This window comes from Neopsephotus bourkii, unplaced genomic scaffold (genome assembly GCF_033783945.1).
Source record: "Neopsephotus bourkii isolate Nb327-2 ecotype Australia unplaced genomic scaffold, CSIRO-AGI_Nbou_v1 NB_1189, whole genome shotgun sequence".
Taxonomy (NCBI): domain Eukaryota; kingdom Metazoa; phylum Chordata; class Aves; order Psittaciformes; family Psittacidae; genus Neopsephotus; species Neopsephotus bourkii.
The window spans coordinates 2,009,393-2,033,037 of record NW_026901674.1 but is presented as its reverse complement, the minus strand read 5'-3'; the positions used below and the strand labels follow the sequence as shown (position 1 = coordinate 2,033,037).

The 23,645-nt window shown below is 40.3% G+C and overlaps 1 protein-coding gene and 1 long non-coding RNA gene across 2 annotated transcripts; one reads left to right on the top strand and one right to left on the bottom strand.

The window, feature by feature from the left end:
• The first annotated feature begins 3,548 nt into the window (after window positions 1-3,548).
• Window positions 3,549-23,236, top strand: LOC133218075 (disintegrin and metalloproteinase domain-containing protein 9-like). The gene is made up of 23 exons (XM_061364145.1): window positions 3,549-3,701; window positions 4,133-4,329; window positions 6,667-6,761; window positions 7,640-7,716; window positions 8,334-8,412; window positions 9,350-9,426; window positions 11,129-11,348; window positions 11,840-11,905; window positions 11,987-12,058; window positions 13,144-13,316; window positions 13,810-13,894; window positions 15,167-15,288; window positions 16,169-16,340; window positions 16,862-16,951; window positions 17,479-17,674; window positions 17,798-17,903; window positions 18,109-18,283; window positions 18,671-18,751; window positions 19,365-19,470; window positions 20,549-20,681; window positions 21,090-21,153; window positions 21,635-21,687; window positions 22,206-23,236. The coding sequence occupies exons 2-23, from the start codon at window positions 4,260-4,262 to the stop codon at window positions 22,282-22,284; spliced, it is 2,391 nt and encodes a 796-aa protein (XP_061220129.1). The 5' UTR covers window positions 3,549-3,701; window positions 4,133-4,259; the 3' UTR covers window positions 22,285-23,236.
• LOC133218078 (uncharacterized) lies at window positions 11,339-19,364 on the bottom strand. The gene is made up of 3 exons (XR_009727046.1): window positions 18,662-19,364; window positions 18,078-18,267; window positions 11,339-11,518 (listed from the first exon to the last, which is right to left on the bottom strand). It is a non-coding gene; the product is annotated as an uncharacterized LOC133218078 (long non-coding RNA).
• Window positions 23,237-23,645: the final 409 nt, after the last annotated feature.

Below are 23,645 nucleotides of genomic sequence, written 5' to 3'. Positions count from 1 at the left end.
GGCAGGGCTCGGAGCATGCGCGGTGCGGGCGGTGTCAAGCTGAGTGGCGGGAACTCCTAGGACACGGGGATGCGGTGGGAGTGGGTGTCATGGGGTGAGGGAATGGTTTGTGTTGGAAGGGGCCTTAAAGCTCATCCAGCTCCAACCCCTGCCACAGGCAGGGACCCCTTCCACTGGAGCAGCTTGCTCCAAGCCCCTGTGTCCAACCTGGCCTTGAACACTGCCAGGGATGGGGCAGCCACAGCTTCTCTGGGCACCCTGTGCCAGCGCCTCAGCACCCTCACAGGGAAGAGCTTCTGCCTAAGAGCTCAGCTCAGTCTCCCCTCGGGCAGGTTCAAGCCATTCCCCTTGGCCTGTCCCTACAGGCCCTTGCCCAAAGCCCCTCTCCAGGTTTCCTGTTGCAGTGGTGCCCCTAGTTTGATATGTGAGGACCAGCAGTGGAAATGGTGAGATGTAGCGATCAGGGTTCTCATAGATACTGTCCATCTCCAGCTCCTGCGTTGTTCTTTTAAAGAATGCAGATGCAGGAATTGAGAATTACACAGTTTGTGTAACTCTTGAAACACTTCAGGTGAGAGGAGCAGTGTGCCACACTGACAGAATGGGAGCTCTGTGTATGCTGCTGAGTGGTTTGTGAACACATAACTAAACTGTCTGATACATCACTGAGCCTTTGAAACACAAAAGTGAGGTTTAAAGAAGAAGGCTGTGTATGATGCAGAGGGTTGACCAATGTACAGACTGAAAGGTGACAAGTTCAAGAAGAGGAAGACTCATTTACTTCATCTTGAAGACCCCTACCCACAAGAGGAAGACTCATTTACTTCATCTTGAGACCCCTGCCCATGACCAGAGGGGGCACTGCGCAGGCGCAAAGGACTTTCTAGGTCATTATAATACGAAGGCGGGATAGAATATGAATATGTATAGGCGTATTGTGCAACCTTGTGACTTTAGAGGATAAATGTAGAGGGAAACAACACTGAGACACGCATGACTTTGAGGAATTATCCCCGTGAATCTCAGCGCTGAATAAAAGCATACCTACTTTACGACTTTTAACAGTTGTGGAGTCAATCCGCGCATCATGTAGCCTGTGTGTTTATAGACGAATTCTGAGATGTAAAATGCTGGCAAGGAAGGGTTTGATGTGTGCTAAACCCCTAATACCTTTTAAAGTTCATTGTCTAATAACCAATATTTTCAATATAGAAGAAGTTCAGCTGCCAAGGTATCTGCCATGCCCCTTGTCATTAAGAAATAGGTTATACTGACTTTTCTGTTTGCTCTTTTCACAGAGTGGAACAACAGCCTATTTGCTCCTATTTGGAAAAGATGATCTCCAAAAATATGGATCTGATGGAGAAAAAACTAATGGACTATATTGATCGCCAAATCCAGGCTCTTCAGACACATATAGATAATAAAATGGTTCTCTTAATGGACCTGGTTCAGAACTCGCAGCCAAACAAAATTTCACAAGCACACTATGATTCTAATGGAGAGAGATAGATGTGTGTAGGTAGAGGATTTCAAGAGAAGGACTTTCAGGACAGTTATACCTTACGAAGCTCAGTATTTATGGAGTTAGAACTGTACCGATCTTCAGTGTTGTTGACTTGCATTTTGTTACTGTAATTGTATCCACTGTTGCACACAGTTTTATGAAAGATCTTAAGAATGTGTGTTTTTTCCTAAACATGAGAATTTTGTATGCCCTTTGTGGCTTCTTTATTTAACGAGCATTACTAAAAGCTGTATGAAACACAGAGTTTCCCAGTTTAACAATGGAGAAGTAATTGAAATAAACTGAGTTACAGCTTTTCTTTCTACCCACGTCATCCCTTCTCTGTTCTGTTGTCTTGATGTTTGATGTGTAATATTCAAGCATTAGAACAGGATGTATTTTCTTTGTGCTTTTGGTTTATTTTAGTGGTATTTCTTTTAAAGATCTTTATTAATCCATCCATTAGAGGAAGTACTAGCATTGCCTGACTTGAACTGCTTTTATTCACTGTGTTGGAATGCATTGAGTAAAAGCTGTTGATGGGGAAGCAAGTGTTGGCTTCACAGGCAGCACAGGCACATAGAGTCCAGTATCCTTATCTGGTCTACCTCTTATTTTCATTTCCAGGAAAACCAATGTCTTCTGAAGACTCTCAGATCTTGATGGTGGCAACTCTGAGGAGTAGAGTTCGCAGACAATCCTTGAACAGACATCTCGCAGTTCTCCCTTAGCTTAACTTGTGCCAACAGCAGTTTCATAGTGATTTGAAAAGACAGAGATTTGCTTGTTTGTTCTAAGAAGAAGACTTACCTTCTACTTTACATTCCCTTTATACCTGTTATGGTTTCAGATGCTTTCTAAACACCCTGAAGTAGACACTTATATTCTTCAGCTCAGTGATTCAAGGGAACAATACACAGTTAAGGGGTTTTTTAAATACAAAAAAAGGTTGAGAACTGTTTCCAAGCATCATTCCAGTGCTGTTGATTTATTGATTTTGAGCTGGTTTGGGACTTTGCCCTCTCCCCTCTCCGGGTGACAAATCTGAACACAAGTTGACATGAATCCAACATATCCTGAAGCAGTTGTTAATAGGAGCTCTGGAGTTTTTGGTAGCTGTGTCCTGCTTGGTGTTTGTGGTATTTCAGTATCACCACTACTGCAATGATGATATTTGAAATCAAAACCACCACTGAAAGAGTGTAGAAGCTGTATTGGAGCTTTGGGGATTCTTCAGCATCTGCTTTAGTGAGGGATTCTGTGTAGAGAAAAACATCCCCTCCCTTAACCTGCTGCTCACACTCTGGGGGTGCATCCCAGCACACGGGGAGGTTCTGGTCTCAAGCACACACTGAAGCCGGGTCATGGGGTGCTTCTCCTCACCAAACACCAGCAAGTCCTTCTCCTCAGGGCTTCTCCATCCAGTCTCTGCCCAGCCTATGTTTGTGCTTGTGATTGCCCTGTCCCATGTGCAGGACCTTGCACTTGGCCTTGTTGAACTGCATGAGGTTCACACAGTCCTTAGTCCTTTTTCTATTAAGATAAAGTATTCTTGGAAAGGTGGGAAATCCTTAAAGTCATGTCAGTGCTACGGGACCTCATAAACCAGCAACATCTGGAGCAATAGAATTCTCTCTGAGTTATATGCTAATAGGGCACCAGGTAGGAAACAGACTATAAATAAAAGATTGGATTCATTTAATTTTCAGTAGGATCCCAGCTTCTGGAGTCAGGGAAAGCTGCTGTGCTACAGACATAAACCCAGGGAACGTGGCTATCGAGTTCTAACTCCTTGCACTTGGCTGAGGAGCATCAGTTACAGATGTAAAAATAGGGAGATGAACTTGAGCAGGCTTTGTACAAGCTGATATTACAAACACATCAGCATCTGTTTCTCTTTCACTTAAGCCATTGTTTCATGTGATTTGCTAGCAATGGAAAATATATTTGCTCTGGTTTAATTAACGAATTCATTAAAATTAATTAATGTAAATGTTTTAGCTTGAAAACTGTGCTGCCTCAGTCTCCTTTTTCAGGTTCTAAATGTGCTTGATGCTTCTGGAATGTGTTTCAAATGTATCCAGTTTTAGAAGCATTTGTTCGTTGCTTTTGGTGGCAATGTGGTTGTGTGATGCCTTGGAAGATTATTCTGAACCTAGAAGAGGGATGAGCTGCATCAAGTCACAGACCTTTGGTGAGGAGAATTATTTTTAATATAGAAGGGGTGGGTACAACCCCTGTTTTGGGGGTTCCCATGAGTTTGTGGGGTTTCCATGTGTTCATATACACTGTATTTTAGTTATTTTTAAAGCTGAAAAAAAGGGAAAAGAACATGTTGAAATTTCTAAAAGTAGATTGTTCTATGCTAGTTTTTTTACTGAGCTGACAATCACCATTATAAACAACCTATTTTATCCATTGGTAGCATGTTTCTAATCTCGTATGATCTCATTGGGGTAATAAAGTCCTTTGGAATAAACCAGTTTGATCCTGGCATGGGTTGGTGCTCTTTCTGCAATCAGCATTTAAGCCTGTGCTGCTTTTTATTTGCATTAAGCTGTCTAACCAGTTTGGTTTTTTTTGAAAGCCTGATGGATTAAAGTTTACTTCCCGTTTCCTTAGCAGAGATGAAGCATCCAAGTGCTTTTTCTGCTGTTTACCTTCGGAGCAGACGATTCTTGTTCTTCTAGTTCACCTGCATAGAGCCAGGTACACAGTGTCTGCTGGGTTACTGTAGTAGTTTCTCCAGGAAATGTTAAAGCACAGCTTATTTTTGTTCACTTTTGGACTAACTTTAACTGGAAAACCTTTTGGGATGAAAGGTAAGATTGTTTTCAGTTTTTCTCATGTGTTCAGAAAGTTTCTCCTAGTCTTCTCATATTCCTGACCATAATGTTGCACAGCTTTGAAATCAAGCCCTGGCTCTCCCCAGGCATTCGGCTATTAGCTGACCTGCTAATTGAGAAAATAAAGAAACAGGTGAAGGGAAAAGATTCCAGGTTGGAAGCTTTCTATAGTTGAGCTCTGTGGTTTTTCCTCCAGGATGCAGTAGGTACGTAAATACATCCCCTTCCGCACAGGACGCTGGTTGTGAGAACTGCACTTTACTCTCATCAGTAGTAAAGACTGTAGAAAAAGATTTATTCATCAGCAATGCAAGGGAAATCCCTACAGTTTTGTTTTAGCTCCTCATTAACTCATTGCCATTTATGACTTGGCTGCAGATATGAGATTTAGATGGATTTTGTAATTCAGTAGTAAAATTGCTGCAGATTAAGAACAAAGAAGTAAATGTCCAGAGACAATCATTCGACCGAGACCTGTTTGCCAATAGCAACTTCCACATTTTGGTTGCAGTGGCAGCCTTTAATGTTAAATATATGCTACCTGCACCCAGCTTTTTAAAATCCTGGTGTTATCTAATGGGCAGAGATCACCATTACCCTGATGAATCTTCCTCTCCGCTTTGAATTGGTGATTCTGTGGCTCTTTTGCAATTATAAATTCCTTTCACAGACACGTAGGAGGCTGAGGGTGACTTTGGACTGCCATAAATGAGAAGAAATTTCTTTGTTTCCTTATGCAAGGACAATTTAAGAAGGAGGAAACTACTTCCACTATTAAAACCCATGTTATTACTGTTTAACAGCAATGGGTTTGCCTCTGTTGATCGCACTCAAACCAGACTGATGAGCAGACAGGAAAAGGGAAGATGCATTCAAGTTCACACAATTATAAATAAAGCCACTACAGATTGTTTTTATCTTTATAAACGATTGACCTAAAACCAGATACTCAGCAGACTTCCTACCTGTAGCTTCCCCCATTAGCATGATGTTCTGGAGATAATCCTGATAACAGTGTAAAAGGCTACAAAGCTTTTGCAAGGGTTTGGCTGTGGTTGGAACCAACAAAATGGAGCAATGTCAGGCAGTGGCTGGAGGCAACACTGTGAGCCAGGATTATGCACACAGCAAGTGGCAGAATTACATTCAGAGGACAACTCTGAAGTATTCCTCATTCAGGGGAATAGGGAAAGGAATATAAGTAAAGTGATTTAAAAGGGAGAGGACTGAAGGGAGAGTTTGTTTACTCAAGGACAAAAGGAAGTGGAGACGTGAGCAAGAGGGAGAAGTGAACAAGTGTGGGACATAAGAGTAACTAGGAGGCAATAGCACAGCAAATGGCTCTGTACACAGTAAAAAACATTCCACACTTTATTTAGGAGATGAATATATGCTAGTGGAGATACAGTTTTCTCCAGTTCTCTATAAGTTCTGAAATATCCTGGCAAAGTTGGATCTATCATTCAAAACAATAGTACTATATGTCCATATACAGCCATGCTATGGATTCCCAGATCAGCACAGGCTTCCTGGCACTGACAAAGTGATTTCACAAAGCTTGAAGGAACTTAATTCTATTTGAGATGTTAGCATCCTTTGCACAGGTGATTTTCACTTCAGAAATTACTGTGAGGGGACAGATGGGTGGACAGAGAGGGTACCTGCATGGGTTTCCTGTGGTACATCAAGTTAGAAGTGCAGATCATAGAAGAAGAAAAACTGTTTCAAAAATGAAAGACAAAGTTAATAATCCAGGATATGTGAGAATGAAGAAAGACTGTGTTTAAATCATTCAATAGCTTCTCGTGCTCTCCAGACCTCAGCTCCTTCTTCATCACTATTGAAGTATGCACTGAATACAGGAAGGGATTTTTTATCATTACTCTTTTTTTCTTGTTCTTGAGACTCTCTATTAAGCTCCTATCATATTGGTTGAGGGATTTATGTTTTTTTCAGTCAATAAATAATTTGGTATGATATTGTCTCTATGAAGGAATGAGAAAAAATGGAGCTAATACCCAGTTTATAATGTAAGTAACTAAGACCAAGAGGTAGAGCCAAGATTGCAGCCAGTTTGGGACACCCTGTTTAAGAAAACTTTTGCTTAAATTTGCAGGTTTTAACAATTTACATCAGTTGTGTTTGGAATGCTGCAGTCATTAGCCTTAAATACAGTCAAAACAGTATTTCTATAGGTAATGAGGCCACATACATCTAGTTTCAACACTCAGAAACCAAGAGTAACTTGGCCATGAATGAACACATTGATTTCTGTGACTTTCCCAGCATAATCCAAAAGTTCTTTATTTTCAGGTGTATTTTCTGAACAAACATCCAGACTTTCTACATTAGAAATTATTATTCCTCGTCTGACAGGCAGAGAGAAACATCACCCTTTTTATCATGAGGTTGGTTATTCTTTTTTTTCTTCTGGTGTTGCTGTTTTGCACATTGCTAATATTACACACACAGTGTATGGCATATATAGATTATTTTTGTGAAGGATCGTGCCCCACACTACCTCTTCAGATTTTTTGTGTTTTCAACTAGTTTTGGGTAAATTTGTTCCCACAAGAGTCTGAAATTGCACTTTAAGTTAGTGCCTTTCAAACTTCCAGTGCTTTTAACAGCCTTGTCAGATAAAAGTGAGAAAGAATATGAAGAATATTTCCATTTCCTCCAAGTCTGATTAGATCTTGAACTTGAACTAATGCCCATGCTGTGTGTGTCTTTTTCCTCATTGTATCTGGTCTTTGGATAACCAGAGGATTTCAACCATGTAGCACCTAAAGGGCTGATGCTCGCTTAGTAGAAATGGTGCCACAGAGTTGCACAGATAAATGAGTTAAAAGAGAATGATCTGAGCCTTTCTTCTTCAGTTCTGAAGTCATTTACCTTTGTGCTAGATATCGAGTTCAATTACTGTAGTAACTGGTAATGAAATAGCATTAGTCATCTTCGTGCAAAGCTATTAGGGAAGGAAGAATCTGTGAGTCATTTACATAAGGCGTCAGGAAACACAATGTGGTAGTTGGGTAAAGGGTGCATTCATGCCCTTCTGTCTTCTCAAGGAAAATGTGTAGATTAATAGAATTTAAACTCTCCATAGGGAAAAATATACAGTGTGCTGCTGAGACTGACATATAGAAGGCACAAGGGTTAGGAACCTGTGTTTTGGTAGATACTTCAAACTTATATAGTAGTTGGATGGCTCTTCTCAAAGCTTGGATGGAACGACCAAGTAGAAACTCTCCTAATCAAGTGATATCTTTTGTTCTGTTTTCAGGAGCATTCTGATGACAAGCTTTCTTACTCAGTTAAAACCAGAAATGGAACATATCTCCTAAAACTGAAGAGAAACAAGTATGCAATAGAGGGTTCTAAGGAATCACACCATCTTGGAAGTTAGCTGCATATAGACAAGTATTTTTATACTGAAAAAATCCAGAAGAAACCATTTAAATGGGAGGTTATGCTAATTACAATGTGACTGTTAAATAGTGTCTCTGTTACGATCCTAGCTTGCAAATGCAAGGGAATAATATTTTTTCTGTCTGTGAAGAAATGTACTTTGATTAATTATTTATTAGCAGCACAAGGTAGTACAATTCAGAAAATCCTTATGGAACATTAGAACTCATCTCAATATTAGCTTCTTACTAGTGAAGGGAGGGTTGTTAGCCTGTTGTATGTAAGAAGTGTGTCTGTTACTGTTGTTCCTCATTCCTGAGCTTGTAGTAGCCCAGGCCCTGATGCAGTGTAGTCTGCTCAGAGACTTTTCTATGGATACTTTAGTTAAAGGATTTTAAAATAACTTATTTTCCAAGTAATTCAGCTTATTTTCAGGTATTTTGTTTCACATCCATGGGTTTTAATACCCATTAGCATGAGTGTGCTGCTGTGTATTTCTGACTAGGATTCTTGATTTACTTCTTGCTTTCTAGACTGTTAAAAGAGCAGTAGTTTATTTTTGTTTCCAGAAAGCTTGTTAGTGAAGACTTCATGCTCTACACATATGGGGAAAATGGGAAACTGGAGGCCACACAATCAAAAAATGAGGTATGCAATAAAATTCCCCTTTTGTGTTAGTTTCTTCAAAATGGGGAAGCCAAGCTTTATGAATTGAAGGAAATATTAACAGTTTAATAGAACTGAGGGCAACAAGGATGTGTATGCATCTAAATGTATTGGCAAAGCAAAAGCGAATGCACAATAATTCTGAGTGCCTTTGTATCTTTATAATAGGACAGTGAAAATAGGTTTTATCAATGGAAGGGAAATACAAGTAATGCACATAAAGCATCTACAGAAGGAAAATACATTTGTCTGGAAAGAGGTTTTTGTGAGTCTTCACATTTGTAGCATTTCTGTTTAACGGTCACCACTGATACAAAACATGAGGTTTGGTGTTTTATGAGGGAGTGGGCTGTTTATGGTGATACACATCACTGTTTTCCAAGGTGTGAAAGGAGATGCCAGGAGATTATGCCAAGACTGAATTTGAGCTGCCTGATAAGGTCGCCTTTGCATAAGTATGCAATTAAAGATACAACAGCAGCATCAAAGCTTTGTAGGTTTTTGGTGCCAAACAAGCCTTATAAATACTTTTGCATTTCATTTCAACTTTAAACTGTATGTGAACTCAGCAGGACTTCATGAGGTGCTTTGTGGATGGGAGATCTCATATCAGCCTTTGAGAAGAGTCTGTTTAAGAACAGGGTGAGCAATGTAGGTGAAAAGATTCTGTTAAAAGATGGTGATGGTTAAACTAAAAAGCTGGTTGTTTGTGAGAAGCAAGGGACCTGTTGCAGGTACTCATGTCAAGTCATATTTTATTCCGAGAAGGCTGGGATTACTCCTAGAACAATGAACTCTGTAAATCTGTAACAGCCAGATTTAATGTCATGCAAATACAAAGGTTAGTTAGAAAATGACTTTGCATGTGAACGCAACAACTTTATTTTGTCATTAATCACGTGGTTTTGTTGCATTTCAGACACACTGTTATTATCATGGCACTGTTGAAGGAATTGCTGACTCGGTGCTTGCTCTTAGCACATGTGATGGCCTTAGGTATTAACTTTTGCTTGTTACTTCAGGGCAATCCATTGTGCAGTACCAATGTAAAAGAGTAAAATTCACCATACAGCTGAAAAACACCATTCTATCTTGCAGATCTTTTAAAATACTTTCAATATTTCACCTTTTGATGAAGCTGAAACTCTTTACAGGTTTTATAGTTTCCCTCAGCTACCCCTGTTTTCCCTTTTCCCAAAATTCCTTCACAGAGAAAGGATAACGTGAGAGAGCATAATCTAAATATAAGCAAAACACAGGCATGAGCTGAGGCCTCTATTACTTGATGCAAAGGTCTTGACCAGAGACACCTTTGTAGAAGAAAAACAATCTGATGGAGCTTTCACTGAACTTAAAACACTCAATCATAGAACCACAGAATCCCAGGAATCATCTGGTCCAACCTTCCTTGGCATGAGCATGACCTAGACTAGATGTCCCAGCACCCTGTCCAGCTGAATCTTAAGTGTCCAATGTTGGCGAATCCACCACTTCCCTGGGGAGATTATTCCAATGGCTGGTTGTTCCCATGGTGAAGAATTTTGCTGTCTTGTCCAGTCAGAATCTCCCCAGGAGTAACTTGTGCCCATCACCTCTTGTCTTTTCCATGTGACTCCTTGTAACAGGGGAGTCTCCATCTTTTTTGTAGCCACCCTTTACATACTGGAACATGGTATCCCCTGAGACCTCTTTTCTGGAGGCTGAACAAACCCAGCTCTCTCAGCCTTTCCTCAATTTCGTTGTGTTTCAAAAGCAATAAAATTACATTTATTGGAGAATCATACAGGGACCAGATTAGTGCATAAAGGGCAGTTGTTTCTCCCTGCAGAATCAGTCCATGAGTTGATAAAATGAAATGGCACACACACCACATGGTGCAGATATTCAGAACATGCTTAGAGTGTGTCCATGCTCCCCGGTGTTCACTGAGCTGGACTTTGGATATATCTGTTGCATGTAGTAGCCTTGTTCATTTTGATGTCTTTTTGACAAGGAGAAAGAGTAAAATGGGATAAAGATCACCCACATATCTTTAATTGATAATATCACAGTGAGGTGCCACTCAGAACAAATGACACTTCTGGCATTCATTTAGCTGAAGAATAAAATGGTCAACATACTGGTGTTTCAGGTAATGCTGGATCTCAGTAAGCAGAACAGATACTTCATTTTAACTGTTCTGCAAAACTTAATCAGACTCAAATCCTTTGGCTACTTTGTACTCACATTTTTGAGGATCTTCTTTCACAAGATATTAACTAGAGAATTCTTGTTCTAAATATAGTTTGAGATTGTGGAAAGCAAGATAATAGGCTCTAAAAGAACAGCAAATGGGCACGGACCAGCTGTTTGAGCCATGAACAAATGCACTCAGCAGTGCAATACTGCTGTTGCCCTCACAAACACCCTGGTGATTGCTTTTAGCCTCTCTCTGTCTCTTAGAAAATATCTTTTTCTGAAATACTAGGCTACTTTAGCTGCATGGGGCTAGGAGTGAGACTAGAAATAAGGACTAAAAGAGACCCTTTCAGTCATTTGAACTTACACCCTATATTAAGATAATGTAAGATAATAATTCATTTCAACCAAGTGGTATGAACAGTTCTAGTTTCCAAGTATCCAGCTGTCATTCAATCATCTAGTCATAATCACGAGGGAAAACCTGTGGAATAATTATTCATTCTTTTACCATTATTAGAGGAATTCTCTACATTGGTGGCAAATGGTATGGAATGGAGCCACTCAACACATCCAGCACGTTTGAACATGTGTTTTACCAGTCACAAGATATGCAGGATATCCCCTTCCAGTGCGGTGTGCTGAACAGCAGCCTTCATCATGAGGAGATGTTTGTGAAGCAGGCTGTGAAATACACCTTTGTTTCAAACAGTACCTCTAGCAGGGAGAAGCTTTTGAGGGTAAATACATTTCTGTTTCTCTCTTGAGAGCTGGAGTCCAAGCCACCTCCTCAGTCTGTTCCAGCAGCCAAGGGTCTCCAGAGCTCTTGCTTGTGTGTGGTGTCACTGCGGGTAGGTTGTGCCTTCATGTTCATGGCCCTCAAACTGGTGGGAGTATCGCTAAGGACATCCTGAAACAGAACAGCACAATTTAACACAGCTTGAAGCAATCCTTTAGCAGAAGAGCAGGGGTCTGCCCAAGGCAGTCATGGGTATGACATGAAAGGCATGAAGCTGCCACCCAGCTCATGCATCCCAGTGTCTGACCAGATGTGAATTACTGATATACAGGTATTAGTGTGAAAAAACAGAGCAAATTGACCTTTGAGACCATATTAAAAAATGTGTCATTGCTTTATAAGCACCTGAAAAGAAAAACATGAGAAAGATAAATAAGAAAACCTCTAACTTGTTAATTCTAATATTAACTTCCTGTGCTTTCTAACTTGCAGATGAAGCGAGCTGTCCTGCCACAGAAAAGCTATGTGGAATTATTTGTGGTTGTGGATAACAACAGGGTAATTATATCATCCAATGCTAAATACATTTTAATATTTCATTGATTTCTTTCTCTGACATTCTTACATGGTATTTTACAGTTTTTGATGAAGAAATCTGATCCTGCTGCGGTGCAAAAGGAAACAGTTGAGCTGATTAATTATGTTGATGGGGTAGGTCAGACACATTGACTAGATTGAGTAGTTTCTGCTACTGATCTGTTCCCAGTTTCTCCTTAAGACGTCTAAGAAAATGAATGAACATCATCTTTCCAACTTCTCCAACTGAGAGATACGTTTAGGTACCTTCATGAAGTAGACTGACTTCAGTCATGTTAGTTTTATATTATAAACACATATATTTAGTTTATATTTCATATATATATTTTATAGAATCATAGAATAGTTAGGGTTGGAAAGGACTTTAAGACCATCCAGTTCCAACTCCCCTGCCATGGGCAGGGACACCTCACACTAAACCATGGCACCCAAGGCTCTGTCCAACCTGGCCTTGAACACTGCCAGGGATGGAGCATTCACAGCCTTCCTGGGCAACCCATTCCAGTGCCTCACCACCCTCACAGTAAAGAACTTCTTCCTCAGATCCAATCTAAACTTCCCCTGTGTAAGTTTTAAACCCTTACCCCTTGTCCTATCACTACAGTTCCTAATGAAGAGTCCCTCCCCAGCATCCCTATAGGCCCTCTTCAGATACTGGAAGGCTGCTAAGAGGTCTCCACGCAGCCTTCTCCAGGCTGAACAGCCCCAACTTTCTCAGCCTGTCTTCATACGGGAGGTGCTTCATCCTCGTGGCCCTCCTCTGGGCTTTTTCCAACAGTTCCATGTCCTTTTTATGTTGAGGACACCAGAACTGCACACAATACTCCAGGTGAGGTCTCATGAGAGCAGAGTAGAGGGGCAGGATCACCTCCTTCGACCTGCTGGTCACGCTCCTTTTGATGCAGCCCAGGATACGGTTGCTTTCTGGGCTGTGAGCGCACACTGAAGCCGGCTCATGTTCATTTTCTCATCAACCAGCACCCCCAAGTCCTTCTCCGCAGGGCTGCTCTGAATCTCTTCTCTGCCCAACCTGTAGCTGTTTTAATTTATAAATACTAATATTTTATTTTTAATTTCAAATAAAGTTATGTCTCAGTCACTATGTTGAACTTACTGTTTACTCAGTAGCAGTGATGTAATCTGTCATAATTTATTTGAAACAGACTGATGGATAGCAATTATCATTATGTTTTTTCCAGATGTATGCAGCATTAAACATCCAGATTGTCCTGGTTGGATTAGAGATCTGGACAGACACAAACCACATATCTGTGATGGAAGGGTCAGCTGGAGATGTGCTCAGCAGATTTGTCTCTTGGAGACAGAAAGATCTTCTTAAGCGATCAAGAAATGATGTTGGCCATCTCATCATGTAAGTTTTCACACAGTGGAAGAACTACCCACACTGCCAGTGTTGCTGATGTGTATGGTTTAGGGGTTGTGTATGAATGAAAATACAACTGGAGTAAAATTCATTCAACTTCCAACCTAGCAACCTTTATAGACAAGAAACTATAATGAATTATTTATATATAATCAACTCGAGGTGGCTCTACTTAAGCAGGGGGAGAGTGGGACCAAATGACCTCCAGAGGCCCCTTCCAACCTCAACCGTTCTGTGGTTCTGTGACCTCAGACACACTGTCACAGCAGACTTGGGTGACTTATCATTGTTTTCAAGCTAATTTAGTCAGGTATTCATTATTAATTATAGTGAAACCCTGATATGGTGATATATTTCTTCTTGACTTCAAGACCAAAATTTGCCTTGCAATTTTTGTTTCAAACTCATCACTGTCTTTTAGTAGAACTTTTAAACATTCAGCCTCTCTTTCAACACCACCTTTAAACTGCTTTTGTTGCAGAGGGAGAAGCTCCTACAGTGGATCCATTGGAATGGCTTTTGTGGGTACCGTCTGCTCACAAGTCCAGGGAGGGTCAATCAGCACTGTAAGTACACAATGTTGTGGTTAATGGAACAAACTAGCACTGGAGCTGCTAAACTATCACAGATATCCCGCTAGCGGGACACCTGAAGGCTTTCCCCTGTGCATTTACAATACACATAGTTGTAGGTACTGCTATTGGCAGACACTGTCTCCATAGAAGTACAGCCTAATAAGTAACATGCCCTTTGCCGACCTATTTGGTCAAGTCAAGTCACCCCAGTCTCAGAGATGAGGCTTGGAGGTGTACAGTCCCTTTCATGGGGATTCTTATATAAAGACTAGTGCATATTTAAACTTTTTGAGTATTTCCCAATTTCTCTCATCTCCTTTCATCACATTCCAGTCCATTTGGCTGATTTAGTCCTGAAATAGCTTTTCGATCACCTTTTGTCATTCATCTAACTCAAGGTTGCGTAAGAAAAACCCATCCTTATACCATTGAAGTTCATAACCACAGTGTTCTGGGGATGCAACTACAAAACAGTGTCTATTTTTCTACTCTTTACATGGATAGAAAGTGAACATAACACACTATATTCTCAAGTGTCAGGATTTCCCCACAGTAAGGCTGTAAATAGGCAAAAATTTTAAAGATGGCAAAATTAGTAAGGAAGTATTTTTTCCTCCTTCACCCTTGGGGCAGAATTGTATCTCCAGAGGTCCCTGTCCTTACAGTATGAACACCACAATGCCATGGACAATCTCAGAAGCAGATTCTGGTTTTTAACAGAACATGAAACAGAACAGCTGTTTTTTAACAGTACATTTGTCATTGAAGACTCCATTGAAATCAGTGTCATGAGTGATTAACTGTGTTAGAATGGAATAGAATAGAATTATTTCAGTTGGAAACAACTTACAATGATTGTAGAATCACAGAATCCCAGACTGGTTTGTGCTGGATGGGACCTTAAAGCTTACCCATTTCCAACCCTGCCACAGGCAGGGACACCTTCCACTAGAGCAGCTTGCTCCAAGCCCTGTCCAAGCTGGCCTTAAACACTGCCACAGACAGGGCTTGATCCTCTGGTTCAGCTGCCAACTGTTAATATTCAGGACACGATCCTAATGGAAGGAATAAAAAGAGAGGCAGAATTTGGCCCTACCTGGAAATAAAGTGGTAAATTGTCTGTTCTTGATGCTACTGCTTTGCAAAACAATTCCATATTCTGTCTTCACAGCCTCTGAGAGTTTCGGGGCTTGAATAAATCAATAGTAACAACAGTATTTTCTTTAGTTTCACAATTTTTTTAACACTGATTCTCTCTATTAGTTGAATCATGACAATGTGTTGCGTCATGCTACAGTAGTTGCTCATGAATTGGGCCATAATCTTGGAATGAAACATGATGACACAAGGTGTCCTGCATCCTATATTATGCACAGCACAGATAAGTAAGATTTCCAGTTGTTTTATTTAACTAATTGTTATTTATCTGCAGTGACTATGCCTTAGAAGCTGTGAATCTCCCATGGATCTTGAAGAACTTTTGTGAATGGGGAGTTCTTTGAAAGGTTTAATCACAGAGGTGAATTCACTGAGTTAGGACTTAACCATTTTAACTTATTTGAAACTTAGTATTTTTTTTCCAATCCAGTAATTTTTTATTTGTAGCATTCCTAAAAACTGGATTTTCTTTATTATTTATTTTAATGATAGTGTGTTGCTGGGTTTTTTACCCTGCTGAGAACTGAGAATCCTTTACGTATATTCACTGGGTTCACGCAAATGTGCATCCTTCACACACATTCTTAACAGTTCATTTAAACCAAACCTCTCAGCTGATGATTCTTTCAGTTCACCTCTTCTTTGGCTTCCCCTTATGAGAAAAAGATCGTATTATTTCACCTATTTTAATTTGTATTAATAAATCAGGGTAATTGAACACTGGACAAAACTACTATAATAAGATGTATTCATGAGTTCTTAGGGACTCAAAGTAAGGTGGATGCCTTTCTGGAAAGTATTTTTGAAACAAGCACATTCAGACTCATTACACAAAAGGGATTTCTAAGGCCTGTTTTATACAGGATGCCAGAATGGATAACCTGATGGTCTCTGACTTCTGAAAGTACTTCGTTTATGTTACAAATATTATTTTAAACTTCTAGTACTATACTCTATTGCAAAATAGTCAAAATGAAATATCTCGTGCTCTCCCAGCATTATAAAACATGCTATTTATTATAGATGAACAATATTTTAAGGGCTTGAGTTGTATTATTCCCTGTAAGCAAAATACTTATAATAAAAAAGTAATATTATGCTTTCCAGTGGATCCAGGAATTTCAGCACCTGCAGTGCTGATGATTTTGAGAACCTTATTCTCAGTGGAGGAGGAAACTGCCTTAGAAATCCTCCCAAAACAAGTAATGTTTACAAGGAACCTGTCTGTGGCAATAATGTGGTCGATAGTAATGAAGAATGCGACTGTGGCAAGCCAGAGGTAATGGATTAAATTCAATTGGATACTTGCTGTATATTGTGTTATTATATTTGTTGCTATATTATTGTATAAGGCTGGCCTTTCAGTATACCTGATTTTCATTAATATCTGAGTTTTCCTTGTAATTTTACATCTTGGCAAGCAATATGAAGATAAATGTTAGTAAAAGCCTAAAATCACTGCTAGTGTAGTGGAAAAATAAGATAGGAGAAGGAATGATAAGGAGTAAACCCCCATGTATTCTGCTTCTTTTAGCGTGCATTTAAAGTGTAAACATATCCTATACCCCTGTGCCACAACACATCAAAACACAGATGTTTTTCTGATGACTTGTAGTAAGAAAATACAGCCAAACTGTGTGCTGGTTCCTGTTAGAGCAGAAAGCTGTCAAGCTCAGAACACACACAAGAGACAGTGTGCTTAAAGTCTGGTTTGCCCATGCACTTGGTTTAATCATCTAGTTTCCTAGCTGTAGAGCAATGTGAAAACGTTGTGTCCCCTTGTCCATGGCTGTTCTTCAGGAATGTACTAACCCTTGCTGTGATGCTGCAACCTGCAAACTCACGCCTGGATCGCAATGTGCTCAAGGACTGTGCTGCAAGAACTGCAAGGTAGACTGTTGTATTAAGCTATATTAATACTATTTAATAGTATTTTTTAATGTTTGAAAAGAGCTATCATAGCACTCAATATACTTTCTCATTATCAAACTATATTCACCAGTAGAAAGCATGTAAGCAGTGACTTTGTGTCCAACAACTCTCAGGCAGTAGCTTAGAAATGGAATATCATCTCTGTGTCATCCCTTGTAGGAGGCACCTCGTAGGAGGTGACTCAGCAGTAGTGATCTCCATTATGCAACACCAAGGTTCTCCCAAATCTGTGACAGCTGGCTGCTTTTAAATTGATACTTGTGTATACATTTGTATGATCTACCCAAGTCCTGTGTAGGCTCAGCTCATAAACCACAGCTACACCATATGAAACTGAGGGAAGTTTTGGATATTCGTTAGATAACTGATCCCAAAACTGCTTGGTCTTCCTTAAAATCCCCAAAGGCTCCCAGTTGTCATTGTTTCATGTTAGCACTTCTGCTGTTGCAAAATACAAGTAGGGTGGCATTACTCTCTGGTTCCAGTTTAAAGTGGCAGGAACAGAGTGCAGACCAAAAATGGACTTCTGTGACCTACCTGAGTACTGCAATGGAAGCGATGCCTACTGCCCAGAGGATGTTTATATCATGAATGGTTACCCATGCAGCAACATGAAGGCTTATTGCTACTATGGAGTATGCCAGAGTTTTGATTCACAATGTGAATCTATATATGGAAAAGGTATGTTGATAATTTAATGTGAAAAGACTTGTAGTCTCCTAATAGATATTCCTAATATTTCTTTCTCTTTCTCCTACTTTTAAGGCTGTAGTAGCTTACTCAGATTCATTGCTTTTTGTACAGGGGCAAGAAAAGCACCTGATGCATGCTTTGAAAGAGCAAATATTAAAGGAGACAGGTTTGGAAACTGTGGAATGAAAGGTGGAGTGTACAAGAAATGTCCTGTTCAGTAAGTCACCAGCAAATAAAAGCTAACTCTAAGATCTACAATGGAAAAAATATATATTCTGTTACAAACTCCTAAAGCATAAGCTTTAAAAGAGGATTTCCTTGAAATGCAAGCTAAAAGGTTTGACTGGATAGTGTATTTGCACTGAAACTGTGAGGTTTTTTCCCTGTTCACCTTGTTTCTGAGTGTCTTTCATTCAATACAGGCATAGTCTGTGTGGCAAGCTCCAGTGCACATCTGTTAGTCTTCAAAACCTTCCTGCCTGGAGCGTTGTCAATAACGCATCTGGGGTTTTATGCTGGTCTTCTGACTTTGACTTAGGATCAGATGTCCCTGATCCTGCTCAAGTTCATGATGGAACAGCCTGTGGAGAAAAGAAGGTAGGATGGATCACAGCAGCATTAAGGAATGTATTTCACCAACTGGGAAGTTCAGAACTTTCAAAATCATTACACAGCTCTCTTATTTGTATGCCATAAGGAAAAAATCTGCTTTTTGAGCTACACACAATTAGCTCGTCAAAAACTGGGATGCTACAAACCAATGAGCTACATTATCAGTTATCCAAATTACTCATCAAAATGCATCCACAGACTTCTCTGCAACAAATCCAACTATAAAATTGGGAAGTACTGAATGTTCTACCAGCCCTCTTCTGGACATCTAAGTAAAAGCTGTAGAATTCTAAGCACATACATTTACCTATTTATAAAAGGATGGGATTTTTTGAAGTTTGGAGTTTGAAAGACACCAATTACTTTTTCCAGGCCTGTTTGGATTTTCAATGTGTTGATGCAAGTAATCTGGGCTATAGCTGCGATGTAAAGCAGAAGTGTAATGACAATGGGGTGAGTAGATGGTGTCTTCATGCCCTGTTTCTAGAAGACAAAGAGAGGTGCAAAATCCCTGTATAAAAGCAATAACCAGACAGATGGCTTTGGGGTTTTCTCATGTGTATTAAAAGTTAAGTCCACCTTTTTATCTGTAATTCATGTGTCAGTACACTGTAAACTGCTTAGCACTGACATTGAAAGGCATTTCTTCTGAATATCCCTAGGGAATTTTCTATTATTAGTGAGCTGTGGAATTATAAAAGGAAAATATTCCTTTGACAAGGACAAGTGATTCCTCACTTATAAATGTCTCCATGAAAGATTAAAATGGAGTACAAAGGTTTTAAATCTGAGTTCTCTGGACTACCATCTATTGCAGGCACATAAAACCCCAAAGTTTAATGTCTATAGAGAATTAACTTGCGGTATCGGTATCACTCAGTGTTTGGGGATGGAGGGGGAGAGCTTATTCCCAGTTATTACTTTGTGTATTTCTATACAATATTATGCAGTATTTCTTGTTTCCACATGCAGTCTTCCATGTGGAACTCCAAATATACACGGGAGGTTGAAAGCAGCCACTTCCAAAAGGCATTTGCTTGACTAATCCCTACTGTATCGACCGCAGGTGTGTAACAACAATGGGAACTGCCACTGCAACTCTGGATGGGCACCTCCATTCTGTAACCGGTCAGGCTATGGGGGCAGCATTGACAGTGGTCCAGCTCACATAGGTAAGACTGTGAAACTGGCCTTCATTCTGCTCCCCACGGCAGATGATCTGCTAATAACAGGGGGCTTCAGTCACTTTTCAACTGTTTTCTTCTACTACATGGAACACTTAATCATGGACTAAGTTGAAGAGCAGATTTTATTATCAGAGCTGTATGTCTGAACTGTTTTGTCTGATCTAAAAAGCAATACATTAGTTGCTCAGGATTACTGTTACATTGTTGTTAAATATTTAGATATTTACTTAGGTATTTAAAACAGAGTTCTGAAACAATGGATTTGATAGAGGAAGACTATAGCTTGAGCAATAGAAGTGGTAAATGCTCCCCCCCAGCAGTGTTCCAAGGCCACATCGGACGCAGCCCTGGGTGACATGGTCTGGTGCGAGGCATCCTTACCCATTGCAGGGAGCTGGATCTAGATGATCTTAAGGTCCTTTCCAACCCAAACCAGCCTATGATTTATGAAAACAGCAGCCTTTATATGTGGAAAGTGTCTCACAGAAATGAGAGGGGTTAAGGAGGTACATGCAGCCAACAGCAGTTGTAAGCAGCTTGTGTAAAAGCCTTTACACTGAGACCACATAAAATGTTTGCCCTCTCTCTGTTTACAAGCCAAGTTCATCATCATCTGTAGCTTTGTGAGGCAAAGAACAATTTATATTTTATCAAGCTTTACTAAATTCATTATTTTGGGACAGGGAAAAAATGTTTTCTATTTATTAAAGGCTTGCCTTTCTATTATTAAAGGAAGGCCAAGAAGAGGTGCAGATCAGTTGTGGGTAAGGAAACACAAAATGAGTTTGGTTGCTTTAGAAATCCTGACAAAATATGTGGAAAATGTTTGCGTATCAAACAACATGGGGTGGGTAAGGCAGAAAGAGCTTGTAATAACATAATGCCAAATCCTACTTTTCTAACCATAGAATCTACACATTTCAGTGAAGTTACTAGTTTTTATCTATTATAATTTGAAGATTGTAGTTTTTACAACAGAAAGGTGTTTTTTAACAGAAAAAATGCTTTAGTATGAGGTTAAATAAGATGACTACCTTACATTATTCCAATTCTTTTCCTCTAGATACATCACTTCGGGATGGTCTGCTCATTTTTTTCCTCCTTGTGTTGCCACTTGTAATTGTTGCTGTAGTAGTAGTCATTAAGCGTGACGCAATAAGGAGGAAGTTTTGCAGGAAAAGCAGAAGACAACACAGGTATCTCACTTACTACAAATGCCTATTTCAACACTTGGGAGCATGCTCCAGATTTATTTAGCAAGCTGGGTAGATGCTTTATCTATACAAAGAATTCCGGCCCACCAAAAAGAAATCACCCCAGCTAATAGTAGGTTGCATAGTAGCCAGTCCTCTACTACTAGGTAGTTTAATCCAGATACTCCAGTTGTCAGTTCCCAAGCATTTTTCCCCCAAATACAGAGCACTTTCCTAGTTGTTATTGATAATTGTATTATATGGACAGAGGGGCACACACATGGAAGTCAGCTGTCAAGGCTGGAAAGGGCTGGAGTCGGACATGGAATCCTGATTTCACCACTCCAGCCTCAACCCTGAAGGTGGTTAAACCACATGGGGATTTTCCTGATGACGTGGTTTTTATTCCAGGGATAACAATGTGGAACAACCAAAGCAAAATAACACACCAAGTCATAACACAAGAAGTAACCAGGTAAGATAGATGCATGCTTGCATTATTTCATGTTGAGTAATCCAAATTATACCATGCCTGTTCTCTAATATAGTTACTGGTGACTTTATGTCCTTCTGATACACTGAAACCAAGTATTTAAAATCACTTATAAATCATTAGATAAGATTTCAGCTTGGGTAAGCATAAGCTTTATTGTCTGCCCTGTCAATACAGGCTGTGAGTAGTATGGGATGGAACAGGTTGCTACTTAGCAGAGCAACCAAAGATTGAACTTCGAATTCTGCAGCCAAATACCAGAGAAGCTCCTCAGCCAGGCTGTGGATCCAATGCTGATAAAGCAAAATAAAAAGTATCAAACCAAAATGTTGCAAGAGAATATGAAGAAAGTTACAGAAAATGAAAAACAGTTCTAAAATACTGTTAGCTTAATACTGAATATTAGCTACAGTTCAAAATCTGTGTTTTCTATTAACCTCATTTTCTGCAATATCTTTTCCAGCCTGCCATATCAACTCCTGATTTCTTTACTGTACCACATTTTCCTGGTCCAAGGTTTGTAGTGTTTAAAATCAAGCAAGTAGGGATAGTATAAGGGGTAAACTGGCAGAGGGGAGATTTAGATTAGATTTTAGAATGGAATTCTGATGGCTGCCCCATACCTGCAGTGTTCAAAGCCAGGTTGGACACAGGGGCTTGGAGCAAGCTGCTCTAGTGGAAGGTGTCCCTGCCCATGGCAGGGGGTTGGAACTGGATGAGTGTTAAGGTCCCTTCCAACACAAACCAGTCTGGGGTACTTAACTTCATGTTTGCTGTGTTTGCATTGCTGTATCCTTGTGAAGTTCCTAATGTCCCATATCCTGTTTAGGAGGATTTTCCATGCAGCCTCGTATCAGATATAGTAGATTAAATGCTTGTATGGAAAATAGCATAATGGCAACGTAAATGCTACTAGGGAGAGGGGCGGGCAGAGAGATATAGATATCTCTAAATCCTAGCAACTGTTTAAAGATGCTAAAGAAGCAGTTGTCTCAAGTCACGAACTACTTCACAAAATGTGTTTGACACTTCAGGCAGCCAGTGCAAACCCAGTTTCCAGCAGCTCCTTCAGGACCTCAGCAACCTGCAGTCCCACCTAGACCAGCTGCCTGAAAAGCTCCTTGGGAAACCTCATCCAGTTCTCACAAGGAATTACAGACTGCTGTCCTCCAGTCCTCTTCTTGAGCAGCCAAAATGCTCCCTGAAAGCACGTATCTCTGGAAAAGACTTGATGCCACCAGGCACTGAACACAGATTTTGTCACATCCAATATTCTCCTAGTTGCTGCTGGCTGCATTTGTACCTCTTCTACCTCACTTCCTATTTTTGTTTTAAATCAGAAGTCTGAAGTTCAGCTCCTGTCAGATGAAATCTGGAAGAGCATCACAGAACAGGACTCTTCTAAGCGCAGCCTTACTTGCCGGGCAAACAGGAGTGAATTCAGTTATTTAGGCATCATTTACGCACCTCTAGTCATACACTGCTGTGAAAATTAGAACACAGATGGACCCCGTGGGAAGTCTGCAGCCTGTCTACCTCCTGGATCATCCTCTTGGCTCTACACTGCCAGGGATGCAGCCATTTCCTGTTCCCCACAGGCCAATCTTTTCCTGTGTCTTGCTCCAAGCCTCAGCTTCCATGCAGCACTATCGGAGCTGGGATCTGGATACCACCTCTCACTACCTGCCACCTGCAGTACCTTCCACTTCAGTTAGCTGAGCAAACTGCTCTAGTGGAAGGTGTCCCTGCCCGTGGCAGGGGGTTGGAACTGGATGAGCTTTAAGATCCCTTCCAACCCAACTATAATAGTAACATCACATCAGCCCCCAGCAATGGAAAAAACCTCTGTAGATAATGGATCTGAGTCTTGAAGGAATGAGCCATCCCTGTTGTAACAGAAAAGGTGGTGTACCAAGGATAACATTATACACTCAATAGTGGTTTAATGTCTGCTGGTTATCACGGTATGAGATTTGTGCTAGGATCTGACTCCACTATAGAAGCAACAGGTAACTTTCATCACTCTAAATGGGACAATTGGGAAGTGGTACTGATTCAATATGAACATACACAGGTTGTCAAAATGACAGCTCATGGAAAAACAGCTGCTCCAAGGAGAAAAAGCCACTGGCCAGGAGGAAGATGTGGATACCGGCCAGTGTGTACATCAGAGAGCAAACCACACTCTGACTGCGCTCACATGTGAGCCCTGGAAATAGGAACCAGCAAAAAGAGTGAATAAATTCCAGGATCGCCTCACCAAGATGGTATTTCCAGGTTCCTCAATGGCCATTTCACTGAAAAACTGAATGGAACAACCCAAAATATGCTGCAGGCACCAACAGCACTGGCAAAGAGGGTCTTCCGAAGAAGCGTCCCCATGTCCTTAGCATCTACAATTATTATTAAACATTATTATCATTTATACCTTCTAACAAGCGTATTACGTTATTATACCTTAAATCATCACGCTC

Bases quoted from the DNA above. Each gene is read 5' to 3' on its own strand.
- LOC133218075 (XM_061364145.1), top strand. From the start codon at position 4,260: ATGTTAAAGCACAGCTTATTTTTGTTCACTTTTGGACTAACTTTAACT. The intron at 8,413-9,349 runs GTATGCAATAAA...GTTGCATTTCAG, and splicing joins CCACACAATCAAAAAATGAG to ACACACTGTTATTATCATGG. The intron at 17,904-18,108 runs GTAAGTCACCAG...CATTCAATACAG, and splicing joins TACAAGAAATGTCCTGTTCA to GCATAGTCTGTGTGGCAAGC.